The 17,132-nt window shown below is 36.2% G+C and overlaps 2 protein-coding genes across 2 annotated transcripts; one reads left to right on the plus strand and one right to left on the minus strand.

Moving 5' to 3' along the window:
• The first annotated feature begins 13 nt into the window (after positions 1 to 13).
• On the plus strand, positions 14 to 4,848 carry LOC133332578 (vacuolar protein sorting-associated protein 4). The gene is made up of 6 exons (XM_061540952.1): positions 14 to 149; positions 217 to 352; positions 1,906 to 2,625; positions 2,705 to 2,789; positions 4,527 to 4,670; positions 4,740 to 4,848. Exons 1-6 carry the CDS (start codon positions 14 to 16, stop codon positions 4,839 to 4,841), a joined length of 1,323 nt encoding a protein of 440 aa, XP_061396936.1. The 3' UTR covers positions 4,842 to 4,848.
• Positions 4,849 to 5,659: 811 nt separating this feature from the next.
• Positions 5,660 to 8,390, minus strand: LOC133332593 (EP300-interacting inhibitor of differentiation 3). The gene is made up of 4 exons (XM_061540972.1): positions 8,313 to 8,390; positions 8,015 to 8,238; positions 7,448 to 7,948; positions 5,660 to 5,767 (listed from the first exon to the last, which is right to left on the minus strand). The coding sequence occupies exons 1-4, from the start codon at positions 8,386 to 8,388 to the stop codon at positions 5,660 to 5,662; spliced, it is 909 nt and encodes a 302-aa protein (XP_061396956.1). The 5' UTR covers positions 8,389 to 8,390.
• Positions 8,391 to 17,132: the final 8,742 nt, after the last annotated feature.

The raw sequence follows: 17,132 nt of genomic DNA on the forward strand, positions 1-17,132 counted from the left end.
AGTTTTGGTCATCATGGCTGCTGGTACGACCCTACAAAAGGCTATCGATTTAGTGACAAAAGCCACCGAAGAGGATCGCAATAAAAACTATGCTGAGGCTTTGCGTTTATATGAACACGGCGTGGAGTATTTTCTTCATGCCATTAAATGTAAGTATATTTCGGATATGAAGGAATGGAGTGATTGGAAGATTAATCGTTTATTTTATTGATTAAGATGAGGCCCAAGGTGAAAAGGCCAAAGATTCTATACGGGCCAAATGTCTGCAATATTTAGATCGTGCCGAAAAACTTAAGGAATACCTGAAGAAGGGCAAAAAGAAGCCTGTCAAGGAGGGTGATTCGAGTTCCAAGTAAGTAGAAGTTTTTATGAAGGACGAGTGTAGCCCTAGACTTAACAAAAACCATAAGATTTTTTCAGAGTTAGATAAATTTTTGAGAAATATTTTGTTAAGGACTCAACAAAGGAGTGTAAAAGTAAAAAGAAAAAAATATTTTTGAACGTCTTAGAAAAGGATTTGATTTAAAAAAAAAAAATATTTTTAGGGGTATAAATAGAAGCATCTAAACAAAAGCATATATTTTAACGCTATTTTTGAGGGCCTAATAGAGACGTAGATTTCTTAAAAATAGTTTTTGAAGGTCTTAGGAAAGTTTAGATTTCTAAAAAATTTTTGAAGGTCCAAGCAAAGAGTTTTTTTAAGCTCTTAGCAAAGACATCGATTTTTTTTTAAATGTTTTTTAAAAAAAAAATATTTTTAAAAATAGCTAAGTCCATAACTTTTTGTTTAAATCTAAAATATGTGTCACCTCCACTGTTGGTCATTGAAAAAAGTTATTTAAAAAAATCACATCTCTGTTGATCCTTGAAAAATATTTCAAAATCAAATTTTTTATATTAAACCTTAATTTTTTTAATCCACGCCCATTGCTATAACAACCACTTGCTCCTAAAAAAAAGTTATTGAAAAAAACAACACCTCTGATCCTTGAAAAAATCTTTTAAATTCCAATTTTCTACATTAGAAGGCTTCGAAAAATTGGCAAAAACCAAGCTTCAATGTTAAAAGACCCCAAAAATTTTCTTTAACAAATCCACTTGTCATTCTTGAAGAAAATTCCTTGGTCCTTGATTTTTTTAAAAAATCTACGCCTTAGTCCTTCTATGAAAAAAAAAACTTTAAAAATTCACGGCTTAGTCCTTGAAAAGCTTCTATGAAAAATCTTTAAAAATCCTCGCCTTAGTCCTTGAAAAGCTTTTATGAAAGAAATCTTTAAAAATCCTCGCTTTAGTCCTTGAAAAGCTTTTATGAAAAAACCTCACCTTAGTCCTTGAAAAGCTTTTATGAAAAAAGCCTTTAAAAAAATCTTTAAAAATCCACGTAGTAGCTCTTTGAAATACCTTAATGAGAAAATCTTTAAAAATCCACGCTTAGTCCTTGAAAAGTTTCTTTGAAAAGCATTAATGAGAAAATTTTTAAAAATCCACGCCTTAGTCCTTGAAAAGTTTCTATGAAAAAATCTTTAAAAATCCACGCCTTAGTCCTTGAAAAGTTTCTATGAAAAAATCTTTAAAAATCCACGCCTTAGTCCTTGAAAAGATTCTATAAAAAATGTTTAAAAATCCACGCCATAGTTCTTGAAATATAGTTCACGCCTTTATATATTCACGCCTTGGTGCTAAAAAATTCTTAAAAATCCACGCCTTCTGACTTGAAAAATGGTTTAAAAATCCATGCCTTGTTCCTTGAAAAATCCAAGGACTAATCGTGCAGAGAAATTCTTTAAAAATTAAAACTGCTGCTATATTCGTCCTTGAAAAATTGTCTGTAAAAATCCAACATTTGTTGCCTTCTAAGAAATAAAAAAATCATAATTTTTATTTTTCTTCTTCTCCCCCTTCCAGAGATGACAAAGACAAGAAAAGCGATAGTGATTCGGATGGTGAAGATCCCGAAAAGAAGAAGCTACAAAGTAAATTGGAAGGTGCCATTGTCATTGAAAAACCACATGTCAAATGGTCAGATGTTGCCGGCTTGGATGCCGCCAAGGAGGCCTTAAAAGAAGCCGTCATTTTACCCATTAAATTTCCACATCTCTTCACCGGCAAACGTATTCCCTGGAAGGGTATTTTACTCTTCGGTCCACCCGGTACTGGTAAATCATATTTGGCTAAAGCTGTTGCCACCGAAGCAAACAATTCAACATTCTTCTCCGTATCAAGTTCGGATTTAATGTCCAAATGGTTGGGTGAATCTGAGAAATTGGTTAAAAATCTCTTCGAATTGGCCCGTCAACATAAGCCATCAATTATATTTATCGATGAAATTGATTCAATGTGTTCGGCACGTTCGGACAACGAGAATGATAGTGTACGTCGTATTAAGACAGAATTTCTGGTACAAATGCAAGGTGTTGGTAATGATACAGATGGCATTTTGGTATTGGGTGCCACCAATATTCCATGGGTTTTGGATTCCGCTATACGTCGACGTTTTGAGAAGCGTATTTATATACCGCTGCCGGAGGCCCATGCACGTTTGGTTATGTTCAAAATACATTTGGGCAACACGACACATGTCTTGACCGAAGAGAATTTACGAGAATTGGCTGGAAAAACTGAGGGGTGAGTTGGGAGGGGATTTTTCAATGACGTAGAAAGTTTGTATTAATGTTTCTTTGTTGTTGTTTTTTTTTTCAAATAGTTATTCAGGTGCTGATATCTCAATTGTAGTACGCGATGCTCTTATGGAACCTGTACGCAAAGTACAAACCGCCACACATTTTAAGGTGAGATTTTTTTTTTTTTTTGGTTTTCATTAAATTTCAAAAATTTGGCAAGTACCGATGGGTTACAAGCCAAACTATTAAAGACTGGTGGTCAGATGCTGGTAAGGAGCATGCACCAGCTGATTAGTACAATTTGGCTAGAAGAATACATGCTTAATGCTTGGAACCTCAGCATCCTGTGTCCCGTGCACAAAAAAGGAGACAAGACGATATGTGCCAACTATAGAGGAATTAGCCTTCTTCCCATCGCATATAAAGTGCTATCCAGCGTGTGAACGACTGAAGCCAATGGTCAATGACATTATTGGACCATACCAATGCGGCTTCAGACCTGGCAAAGCCACCATTGACCAGATTTTCACTCTGCTCCAAATCCTGGAAAAAAACACGAAAAACACATCGACACATTCCACCTATTCGTCGACTATAAATCCGCATTTGATAGCTCTATCCGTTCAGAAATGTATAAAGCCATATCTGCGTTTGGCATTCCTGCAAAATTAATACGGCTATGCAGGATAACTTTAACTAGCACAAGATCAGCAGTTAAAGTCGGAAAGGACCTCACGGAGCCCTTTATTACCGAACGAGGATTAAGAAATGATGACAGTTTGTCGTGTGACTTTTTTAACATCCTGCTGGAAAAGGTCATACGAGAGGCAAAAGTGAACAGAAATGACACTCTGTACACCAAACAACAGATGTTAGTCGCCTACGGCGACGACATCGACATAATGGGTCGAACACTTAGAACGGTAACAGCCACCTTTGAACAAATTGAGAAGGAGTCTGCCAAAGTGGGTCCGGGACAGTAAATGGCGAGAAGAACAATCTGATGGTATCAACGCGCAAGACGTCCATTAGACTCGGACCAACTGTGGAACTTGAGAACTACAACTTCTAGGTAGTCAAAGATTTTATATACCTTGGTACCGTCATAAACAAAACGGATTACATCAGTTTTGAAATTCGGAGAAGGATTGTGATGGCCAACAGATGCTAATATGGTCTGAGCAAACAACTCAAAAGCAAGGTCACCTCCCGCCAGACCAAACTCACACTCTACAAGACGCTGATACTACCCGTGCTGTTATATGGATCTGAAGCATGGGTATGCGTAAGCGGATGAGGCAGCGTTTGGAGTGTTTGAGAGAAAAATTCTCCGAAATATCTATGGGCCGATCTGCGTTGACGGTGAATATCGCCGTCGAATGAACCATGAGTTGTTGAGCTATTCTCGGACATCGACATTGTTAGACGTTGGTAGGTCATGTTGTGAGAATGGATGAAGATGCCCCAGCCCAGAAGGAATATAAAAGCGAACCAGCTGCAGAAGAGGAAGGCCACGAATATGATGGAAAGATCAAGTGGAAGATAACATTGCCGAATATGGTCTTTCAAATTGGAAAAAGTGCGCAAAAGACCGACGCGCCTGGAAATCTGTTTTAAGCTCGGCTTATGGAACGAATGTTCTGTCACAAGCCAGCTAAAAAAATTGGCAAATATTCTTCTAGGTCACTGAAAATATATCCTTGTTCCTTGAAAAAAGACTTTAAAAATCCAAGCCTTGTTCCTTGAAAAAATTCTTTAAAAATTCCCGCCTTGGTCCTTGAAAAAATTCTCTAAAAATCCACGCCTTGGTCCTTGAAAAAAATCTCTAAAAATCGACGTTTTGCTGCTCCATCTATTGATAGGCCTTGAAACAATTATTTTATTTTTTTATTTAATTTTTTTCAGCGCGTCACTGGTCCCTCACCTACAAACAAGGAAATCATATGTGACGATTTACTGGTACCCTGTTCCCCAGGCGATGATGGCGCCATTGAAATGAGCTGGGTCGATGTGCCCGGTGACAAACTATTTGAGCCACCTGTAACAATGGTATGACGTACTAATATTCCCCTCAATCCTGTTTTTATTTCTAACAATCCAAATAATTTTCCCTTACAGCGCGATATGTTGAAGTCATTGTCACGCACGAAGCCCACGGTCAATGAAGATGATTTAATAAAACTGCGTAAATTCACAGAGGACTTTGGCCAAGAAGGCTAAGCGCCGCAGCATTAGAACAAATTCCAATGAGACGCGCGCGATTTAAAATAAATGTTATTATTAATTAAAAACGAAAGAAAATCTTAAATGAATATTAAGCTCTTATTGTTTTTTACACGTCTAATAATTTTAAATACCATTTTTTTCGTCCTTGTATTGTTTATTTTTTTTTTTTAATTTTCAAAATCAGTTTTTTTAAAGTTTTTTTTTTAAAGCAAATAAGAGAGAGAGCATTTTTGTTTTGTTTTCCTTAAAAATTTATTTTATTATATAACATATAACGCAAACAAAACAAAAAAGAAATTGATTCTCATGCCGAAATCCGCATCAAATGTATATTTTTATACTAAAGGCCCCAAGTTAAAAAAGTTAAACTATTGAATGGCAAAATTTTAAGGGGCGTTAAATTAAAACAAACAACAATTTAGACCATTTATATTTTAAAGATAAGGTTACTGATTTTATTTGACCCTGTTGGCAGGCAATACATGCCACTCAATTGGCCTATATTATATTAAAAAACAAAAACAACAACAAAACAAATCTTTGGAAATTTGAAAACAAATTATTGCCTATTTATCGTAAAACAAAAAAAAAAAAACAAATTACCTACAATAATAATTATAAGACAAAAAACATATCCTCTGTGTTCTTTGTTTCTTATTTTATTTAATAAAAAAAGTTCTAATGTAATGTAGTGTACACAGGTAAGTAGTAACATATAGGACACCTTATTAAATCTATGTATAAAAAAACTATTTGACATTAAATACATTTACTTGTCGTGGTTTATTTTTGGTGGAATGCCATAAGTAAAGTTAATCACTGTCATCATCTCGCATATAATCATTATCATTGGTTTGATCATCTAGATCGGTTGGTATATTCAGCATGGGTTCCTTTATGTCATAGATGTCCATCATTCTCTGAAAAAAGAACAAAAATAGAAATCAGGCGTGGATTTTTATACCCTTCACCACACTGTGGTACAGGGTATTATGTCTTTGTGCATGGTTCCTTTTGAGAATATGCATAGAGTCACTTTTTAAGTCAATTTATGCCCGTCCGTCTGTCTGTCCATGTTAAATTGTAAACAAAGTACAGGTCGCATTTCTGATCCGAATTGGATGAAATTTGGCATAGGTCACTTATTTGGCCTAAGGACGAACCCTATTGAATTTGGGAAAAATCGGTTCAGATTTAGATATAGCTTCCATATATATTTTCGTCTGATTTAAGGTAAATGGTGTACCAAAGACCCTATATATCTTTCGATTTGCACGAAATTTGGCAAAACGTGCTGAATTAGGTCTAGTATGAGGTGTGTTAAATTTCCTGCAAATCGGTACAGATTTGAATATAGCTCCCATATATATTTTCGTCCGATTTAAGGTAAATGATGTACCAAAGACCCTATATATTTTTCGATTTGCGCGAAATTTGCCATAGCGTAATGAATTAGGTCTAGAATGATGTGTGTTAAGTTTCATGAAAATCGGTTCAGATTTAGATATAGCTCCCATATATATATTTTCGTCCGATTTAAGGTAAATGGTGTATCAAAGACCCTATATAACCTTCGATTTGCACGAAATTTGGCATAGCGTACTGAATTGAGTCCAGAATGATGTGATGAAATTTCGGGAAAATCGGTTTATATTTCGATGTTGTAAGGATACATATCGTTAGCTAAAATGCAAAAAGGCGTAACTAACAAAAAATTGAAAATTGACTTTTTGAATGATTATTGTGAATGTCAATAAACGTTAGTTACGCCTTTTTGCATTTTAGCTAACGATATGTACAATATACCCAAAAAAATTCATATACTGTACTTTCCTTACTGGATTTTAAATATTTTTTCAAAGACTACAATGGGCGTAATCTTTGAAACACACATTTTTAAAAAATCCACGTCTGTTAATGACCTTTAGAAAAAATATTTTTAAAAAAATCCACGCCTTTGGAAAAATATTTTTTAAAAAACCCAAGCCTGTTGGTGACCTTTGAAAAAAATCAACGACTGTTGTTGACCATTGGAAAAAATTCACGACTGTTGTTGACCTTTTAAAACAATTCTTTTGAAAAAATTCACGCCTTTTGGTGACCTTTGAAAAAATATTTTTGAAAAAAATCCATTTTTTGAATAAAAATATTTTGAAAAATATTTTTATAATTCCAAAAAAAAAAAATTAATATTTTTCAAGGACTACAGTGGGCGTGGATTAAAAAACAATTTTCAATTATTTGCAAATATTTGTATCTTATCTTAAAGACTTCAATAGGCATGGATTTTTTTAAACCAAGTTTTTACAATGACCTCGATAAATATTTTTTCAGATACACAAAAAATATGAATTTTTAAGGAATATTTTTCTCAAGGACTCCAATTAGCATGAATTTGTAAAGAATATTTCTTAGGGTCTAACAGATCCAAAAAAGAAACAAAAAGTCGCGATCGTCACTATTTTTCAAGCCTTAACATTGGATTAAAACAAAAAATACCAAAGTATAAAGTTGGAATTTTTAAGAATATTTTTCAAGGACCACTGTTTTTGATTTGTAATGAATTATGAATGAATTATATCAACTCATCCTCCCCTCACCTTAACCAAATCCATATTTAACGAACATATCGATTGTGATGTATCCGGATGGGCATCAATTTCATCTTTGGAAGCTAAACGGACATACGGCAAACCATCCGCGCCACATTCTATGGCAATATTACCATCACGAGCCAAAAATGCCAATTGAAAGGCATTCTCAACGGTGTTCATAAAATCATGTGGATCAATGATTAGTTTATAAAACGGTACCGGTTGACGTTGATTTGCACGGAAGATGTCATCAAGTTGCTTTAGTAAAATATTGACTTTTTCGGCACCACGATCGTCGCGCTTCAGCTGTTTTATAGTTTCGGGTTTCTTTTCTTGTGTGAGAACTGTGCGTCGTCGCTGTTGTCGTTCTCTGATAACACGTTCTTTGGGTTCGATATCAGCAGCACCGAGCATAGAGGATTTTGTGGCCACAGATTTGGAACATGCCAAGGCCAAGCGGGTAATGTCTTGCCAATTTTCCGAGTCATTATTCGATACTAAGGCACTCTGGAAGAAAAAAACATTCTTTGCTAGTCATTTCAGATGAGACTAATGATTCATGGATCTACTTACAATGGCATTCTGATACATTCCATCATTGAATTCGGAGCTGGCCTGCAATAGCTTCGATATGGATTCATGTGTACTCTTGAGGATTTGTGCATCTAGCACCACCTCACTGGTATTCTCCAATTTATCACCAATGCTACCCTCCTTGTGAATGTTATCGTTACGTTCTATGATGCTGCGCAGGGCTGAGCATGTTTCACTTTCTTCGCGGGTACCAATGCATTTGTCTGTACAATAATCAGGTTTTTAATATAAACTTCTCTGCAAGGGAATTGGGAGGATGGGAGAGAGGGGAACTTACTTATATGTTGTAGCTCATCGATAATTAATTTATAGCGTTGTTTCCGATCCGTCGATTGACTTGTTGATTGATCCATTTTTTGTTTAAAACTATTTGTTTACAAATATTCGCAAGCAGTGCGACCTAATCTAAAAACGTTGCGCGCGCTGTGAATTGGGCAGAGAAAAGACGAAGCAGTCCCTTTAATGAATCATATGGCAAGGTATGGCAACAACAACTTCAGCAACGGCGCCAGATGCGTAACACAATAGCGGCGCTTGCCAACAACTGCGTTTACATGTAGTAGAGAAAAGAGCGCGAAATTTTTGGATTTTTAAATAGTATTTTTCAAGCTTAAGCAGACCAAATAGGCGTGGATTTTTTAAATAGTATTTTTCAAGCTTAAGCAGACCAAATAGGCGTGAATTTTTTCTTCCATTTCACGGTACCCATCAAATATTCGATATTTTCTGGATTTTGGGCACGATTTTCAACAGTTTGCAATTTGAAATTCTGAGTTATGATCGGGTAGAAAATAATCGCACCAGAAATTATAAATATGGGACCTCTTCTGTTGTAGCTTTCGTATAACGGTACTTCCCAATTTTCAGTTTATGGCTGGTTTGGGCAAGTTTTTCAACCGAATTGTTTGTCATTTTTGTGTGTTTGAGTTCCCACTGGCTAGCAAATCTCTCTACCAAAAATTATCAAAATTTGTCAAAGTTTTGGGAGTGGCGCCCAAATTACGGAACCATCGTTATTCGTTATTTTGGGCACATTTTTTCAGCCAATTCGGCTATAATTTAATATTTTGGATTCTCACTGGCTAGCAAATCTCCCTATCAAAAATTTTCAATATCAGTCCACATTAAAAGGTAGTCCCCGTTCCTACCAAATGTCGTTTGGCAGGTTTTTCTACAAAAATGACTGTATAGAATATATTTTGGATTGTCATCGGATAGAAATTATCCCTGCCGAAAATGATCAATAAGGGACTAACAAAAAACGTTCAATATTGATACATGCTTCGAAGTGGGGCCCAAATAATGGTTGCCTCATTATTCAGTATTTTAGTCACGTTTTTCCCACCGAATTGGCTGTAATTTGATATTTTAGGTTCTCCTCAAATCTTCCTACCAAAAATTATCAATATCGGTCAACGTTCAGGAAGTATAGGCCTCATGTAACGGTACTCCCAATTATTCGGTATTTTGTGGATTTTGGAAAGATTGTTCAGGCGAATTGTCTCTAAATTTTATATTTTATATTCTCATAAGGTTCCAAATCTATATAGTACCATGGCATATCCCGTAATTTTTAAGGTTCCAAACGATTACGGTTGTTTTTTTAGTATTCACCTCATGATGGAGGGAATAAAAATAAATTTTTGGAGACTGAAAAAAAATCTTCTCAGAACATTTTTAATATAAGTCCGAGTTTCTACATGTCCCAAATGTCACACATAATTTTTGTTATGTTAAGGTTCGGCCGAATTTAATGATGAGTTTACTAGTTTTTAATTCTATTTTATCAGTCTTCAAAGGTGTGATCTACTGTAACGCGGAAATTTGACGTCGAAAAGCTGCAAACACAACAGATAGCAAAAGCCTACTCCGCTCAACCTCCCGATAATGGAGAATCGAGAATTGCCCAATCTCTACAAACTGCAGGAAAGGCAACAGTTGGGTACCAAACCATCAAAAAATCCGTGATACGATCAGGAGTGTCATAATTCTACTGATATGAAAAAAGCAGCATATAGGGAAACCCTGCGGACAGTAGCAACATGTAATGCGATGGAGAATTATCGGGAGAAAAGGAGGGAGGAGAAATGTATTTTCAGAAAAAAGAAGAAAGAGCAAGAAAAACGTGAGCGTGAGCAAATCCAGATGTACAGGAGTCAGAATGAAGTCCGAAAATTCTACCAACGGGTAAAACACCAAACCGAAGGCTTTGATGCAGGCACATCCTCCTGTAGAGATGAAGAAGAAAATCTGGCTATAGATACAGACAGCGTGTTGAGGATCTGGAAGGAACATTTTAAAAAACTTCTGGTACCAAATAGTAGCGGTGAAGAGGATACCCCTGAACCAATAATAGATGACGGTATAGAGTGTATACCACCTAGCCAAGATGAAGTCAGAATATCAATCAATCAGTTAAAGAATAATAAATCAGCAGGTGCCGATGGTTTACAAGCCGAACTATTGAAGACTGGTGGTCAGATGCTGGTAAGGAGCATGCGCCTGCTGATTAGTACAATTTGGTTAGAGGAATTCATGCCCAATATTTGGAACCTCAGCATCCTGTGTCCCGTGCACAAAAAAGGAGACAAGACGTTAAGTGCCAACTATAGAGGAATAAGTCTCCTTCCCATGGCATATAAAGTGCTATCCAGCGTACTGTGTGAACGATTGAAGCCAATGGTCAATAATGCCATTGGACCATACCAATGCGGCTTCAGTCCTGGCAAATCCACCATTGACCAGATTTTCACTCTGCGCCAAATCCTGGAAAAACCCCACCAAAAACACATCGACACATTCCACCTATTCGTCGACTATAAAGCCGCATTCTTCAGCCCTATCCGTTCAGAGGTGTATAAAGCCATGTCTGCGTTTGGAATTGCTGCAAAATTAGTACGGCTATGCAGGATAACTTTAACAGGCACAATAACAGCAGTTAATGTCGGAAAGGCAGTTATACGAGGATTCAGACAAGGTGACAGTTTGTCGTGTGACGAAAGGCAAAACTGAACACAAATGACACTCTGTACACCAAACAACACATGTTAATCGCCTACGACGATGACATCGACATAATGGTTCGAACATTGAGAGCGGTAACAGCCACCTTTGAACAAATCGAGAAGAAGTCTGCCAAAGTGGTTCTGGCAGTAAACGGCGAGAAGACCAAGCTGATGGTATCAACGCGCAAGACGTCCAGTAGACTCCGACCAACTGTGGAAACTGACAACTACAGCTTCGAGGTAGTGAAAGATTTTATATACCTTGGTACCGCCATAAATAAAACGAATGACATTAGTTTTGAAATTCGGAGAAGGATAGTGATGGCCAACCGATGCTAATATGGTCTGAGCAAACAACTCAAAAGCAAGGCCACCTCCTGCCAGACCAAACTCACACTCTACAAGGCGCTGCTACTACCAGTGCTGTTATATGGATCTGAAGCATGGCTTCTCGCGCAAGATGGGTCAGTTCTTGAGGAGTTTGAGAGAAAAATTCTCCGAAAGATCTATGGACCGATCTGCGTTGACGGTGAATATTGCCGTCGAATGAACCATGAGTTGTACCAGCTATTCTTGGACATCGGCATTGTTAGACGTATTGAGCTGCAACGGCGATTACGTTGGCTAGGTCATGTTGTGAGAATGGATGAAGATGCCCCAGCCCAGAAGGCATATAAAAGCGATCCAGCTGATGGTTCACGCAGAAGGGGAAGGCCACGAATACGATGGAAAGATCAAGCCGTAGACAACATTGCCGAATATGGTCAATCAAATTGTAAAAACTGCGCAAAAGACCGACGCGCCTGGAAATCTTTTTTAAGCTCGGCTTATGGAACGATAGTTCTGTCACAAGCCAGCTCAGTAAGTAAGTTACCAGTCTTCTTCTTCTTCTGCTCGATTTTTAATATTATGGTCTGGACCTTATTATAGTCTTCCCACCCTTTTGAATTTGAGATGATATCGCATATCACATTTGGTAGGCTTTGAAATAGATCAGCATTTGATTGGTAGTCCAAATTGAAATGCCACGGCAACTCTAAATACCACTTTACAATACTCTCTTCTTACTGTAATTTTCTATCTCTCTTTCTCCCCCTAACTAAAACAGATGTTTTATTTAACTCTTAAGAGAGTTAAACTCTAAGCTCTTTCAACCGGTATTGTTGTGCTAAACAACACAACGTCTTCGGCTCCATCACATTCACTTAGCCGATCAGTTGTTAACTAATCGTGGTCGCGAATAGTCAGTCATCAATAACGGTTCCGTTACATTCAAAAGAAACGGTGATAAAGAGTTGGACAACAAAATTCGGGCGAAAACATAAACATTACACGAAACACACACACATACATATATACCGTGGCTTGTTTCGAAAGTTACCGAAGATGATGATGATGAAGAAGTAAAAAATTCGTTAAAAAATAAGCCAAGTTATGAAGTGGAGTGAAGGAAAATAAAACAAAATAATTAAAAGAAAAAATGCAATATGCGAATGCGATAAAGTGTGTAGATACTTGTTTATTATGTTGTAAAAGAAGTTAAATAATTGAAAAGAAGATAAAGATAAAAAAGAAGATAAAGTGTATAACAAAAATAAATATTTAATAAAAAAGAGAGCAGTTGTAAATAAAAAAACAAAATTTTGTTTTCACAAAAAAAATTCTTTGCGAAACAAATAAAAAAAAAGTTTTTCAAAATTCCCAAAAAAAAAATCTTACTAAAACGATTTTCAAGCGAAATTGCCAGAGAGCAAAAGGAGAAAGAAGAAGGTAAAAACCACCTCTTTATAAATATTTATATCAACCGACATAATATCAGTTTTGTTTAAACAAAACTTGACCAAAATCAAAGACATTAAATAAAATAAAATTTCCATTTAACCTCAACATAAAAAAAAAATAATAATAACGGCCAAGCGATCGATCGTCCGACCGACCACATCTGTTCATAATTAACCGATATAGTAAACCAGTGGCTCTGATGGACGTCTACCATCCACAATGGAGAGGTGACGGTGTTGCTGCTCTTTTGTCGCCAATCACTTTTGTTTTCAATTAGCCACCAACAACAAAAACCAACTGAAATCTAGTCATCATCACCAATGGATTTCGATGAAGTCTCAGACGACAATGACAACGAGGCAAGGGGTTGTCTGTGTGTGGTTTTTTTCGAGGGGCTAATTTTTTGGCTATGTTTTTCTTTTAGTTAGACCTTCATTGGTTCGGTTCGCTTGCACTGAGGTGTAGTTTATTTTTTGCTTTTTTGAAGGTAACGATATTATTTTTTTTTGCTGGTGGTAGAGGTACTGAACCACCGAACATTTTTTTGTTACACAGCGAAAAAAATAAATAAATACCTTCAAATCGGAATCGGAACTTTTATATAGAGGCTATGTAAAAGTAAATTGCATGCCAGGAGAAAACGAAATACCAAACTGCAGAGTCTAAGGTTTAGGAAAATTCGGCGGGACCTTGAACATAACGAAAATTAAGCATGACTTTTGTATTAGCCCTATGATAACCAAAAATACTAAGTTACAGGAAAATCGGTTGCCAGAACATGGCTGAAGTTCTCAAAATGAGGAAAGTTAATGGTACCTTTATTGGAGACATAAGGAGAACCCTAAATATCAAATTACAGACATTTCGATTGAAAAATGTGCCCATAACGAAAATTTGGGGTATCGACATGTGGGGTGGGACGATTTGCTGGCTAATGAAAACCTGAAATACCAAATTACTGTCCATTCAGTTGAAGCTGGTGTCCAAAATCCCCGAAATAACGAATATTGGGCGGAACCGTTATATGGCGGCTATAGCAAAACTTCGATCGATATGAATAATTTTTGGTAGGATGATTTGTTACTCAATAAGAAACTAAAAATATTAGATTACATGAAATTCGGTTGCAAAAACGAACTTCTTCGAATATATGGGAGCTATATCAAAACTTGGACCGATATTGATAATTTTTGGTATGACGATTGGAGACCTAAGAAGAACCCTAAATATCAAATTACAACCAATTATATGAAATTTGGTTGCAAAAATATGGCTGAAGTTCTCAAAATATCAGAAATTGGAGGTAGGGTTATATGGGAACTATATCAAAACGTGGACCGATATTTATAATTTTTGGTATGAAGATTGGAGACCTAAGGAGAACCCCAAATATCAAATTACAGCCAATTCTGTTGGAAAATGAGCCTAAGATCCCTAAAATAACGAACATTTGGGGTATCGACATGTGGGGCCTAAAATACTGAATTACATGAAATTCGGTTGCAAAAATTTGGCCGAACTTCTCAAAATATCAAAAATTGGAGGTTCGAATATATGGGAACTATATCAAAACGTGTAACGATATTGATAATTTTTGGTATGAAAATTGGAGACCTAAGGAGAACCCTAAATATCAAATTACAACCAATTCGGTTGAAAAATGCTCCCAAGATCCCTAAAATAAAAAATTGGGGTCTATACCAAAATGTGGTTTGATATTCAAAATTTTTGGTAGGACGATTTGTTAGCCAATGAAAACCCGAAATACCAAATTACAACCAATTCAGTCGAAGCAGGTGTCCAAAATCCCCGAAATGGCGAATATTGGGCGCAACCGTTATATGGCGGCTATAGCAAAACTTCGATCGATATGGATAATTTTTGGTAGGATGATTTGTTACTCAATAAGAAGCAAAAATACTAAATCACATGAAATTCGGTTGCAAAAACTTGGCCGAACATCTTAAAATATCAAAAATTGGAGGTTCGAATATATGGGAACTATATCAAAACGTGGACCGATATTGATAATTTTTGATATGAAGATTGGAGATCTATGGAGATCCCCAAATATCAAATTGCAGCCAATTTGGTTGAAAAACAAGCCCAAGCGCAAAAAAAAAAATCGAAAATTAGGCGTATCGATATATGAGATCTATACCAAAACTTGTTCGATATTCAAAATTTTTGGTAGGGCGATTTGTCACCCAATTAGAACGAATATATCGACTTAGAAACAATTTCGTCAAAAAATGTACCGGAAATACCGAATATTGGGCGGAACCGTTATATGGGGGCTATACCAAAACTTCGACCGATGTTGATAACTTTTTTGGGTATGAAGATTTGTTAGCCAATTAGAACCCACAATACCAAATTACAGCCAATTCGATCGAAGCGGTTGACCAAAATCCCAAATATCGGGCGTAACCGTTATGTGGAAGCTATACCAAAACTTAAACCGTTATGGATAATGAGAACTCAAAATACCAAATTATAGACAATTCGGTTGAAAATGGGCTCAAGCTGCCAAAAATTCCGAACTTTGTGAAGAACCATTATATGGAAGTCAACATAAAAAATGGATCAATGTCTATATTTTGTCGGTAATAATATTTCCCCACCTAATGAGAACTCAAATTTTTAAATTTATAGCCAATTCAATTTTGAAAAATATTTCCAAAATAGCGACTATTGAAGATTACCGTTATATGGGCGTTACCCCAAAAAAGTGGACCAAAGCTGCTAATTTTTAGTTGGAATGTTTGCCAGCCCATGAGAACCCAAAATATAAAATTATAGCAAATTCGGCTAACAAATATGTCCAAGCCCCTTAAAATACCTAACATTGGGAGGTACGTTTATATGAAGGCTAACTTAACCAGTAAGGAAAGCAGTAAAGTCGGACGGGGCCGACTATATGATATCCTTCACCACTTTGGGTATATTCAACAGATGAAAGCTAACAGACGTCGCATTTTTGAAGTACCAGTAAAATGAAATTGGATCCATAAACGTGTCGTGCAACCGATACTAAATTTTTCATTTGGTAAGATATAGATGCTATATCTAAATCTGAACCGGAAACTTAACATACATCATTCTACACCTAATTCATTACGCTGTGCCAAATTTCGTGCAAACCGAAAGATATTTAGGGACTTTGGTACACCATTTACCTTAAATCGGACGGAAATATATATGGGAGCTATATCTAAATCTGAACCGATTTTCAAGAAACTTGACACACATCATTCTAGGCCTAATTCATTAGGCTGAGACAATTTCCGTGTAAATCGAAAGATATATAGGGACTTCGGTGCACCATTTACATAAATTCCGACGAAAATATACATGGGAGCTATATCTAAATTTGAACCGATTTTTCGGAAACTTAACACACATCATTCTAAACCTAATTCATTACGCTGTGACAAATTTCGTGCAATTCGAGAGATATGTAGAGACTTTGGTGCCCCATTTACATTAAATCGGACGAATATATATATATATATATATGGGAGCTATATCTAAATCTGTACCGATTTTCCCAATTTCGATAGGGTTCGTCCTTGTGCCAAATAAGTGACCTATGCCAAATTTCATCCAAATCGGATCATAAATGCGATCTGTACTTTGTTCACAAAAATACATGGACGGACAGACAGACGGACATGCGTAAATCGATTCAGAAAGTGATTCTATGCATATTCTCAAAAGGAAACATGTGTCTATCTCGTTTCCTTTTGCCTGTTACAAACATATTCACAAAGACATAACACCCTGTACCACAGTGTGGTGAAGGGTATAAAAAGGGGGCCAATATCGCCCATTTGTATTGGAATATATGCTAACCCATGAGAACCCAAAAAATATAAAACTACAGTCGGTTCGTTGGGAAAACGTGACTGAAATCTCCAATATACCAAAAATCGGGAGATACTCTATTATGGGGGCGATATTAAAACGTGGACCCATATACATAATTTTTGGTGGAAGGACTTGTTATCCATTGAGAACCCATAACAACAAATTACACACATTTCGGTTGAAAAAAAAAAAATATTTTTAAAAAATCCATGCCTTATGTTTACCCTTGAAAAAATATTTAAAAAGACCCATGCCAAAATTTTTCGTACGCCAATTTTTCCATATTTCCTGATTTTTACCTTTTTTCCTCATTCATTGAATTCGACATTTTATTATTGAGTTCTTCACCCTTTAATAAAAAAAATACACCCATTGTTTACTGATAGGGTCGGAGTTGTTTTTATTTCCACGAAGTCTTTTAATTCGCAAACGAAATATTG

The sequence above is a fragment of the Musca vetustissima genome, unplaced genomic scaffold (genome assembly GCF_032173495.1).
Source record: "Musca vetustissima isolate MV318-11 ecotype Yass unplaced genomic scaffold, APGP_CSIRO_Mvet_v1 utg539, whole genome shotgun sequence".
NCBI classification, from domain to species: domain Eukaryota; kingdom Metazoa; phylum Arthropoda; class Insecta; order Diptera; family Muscidae; genus Musca; species Musca vetustissima.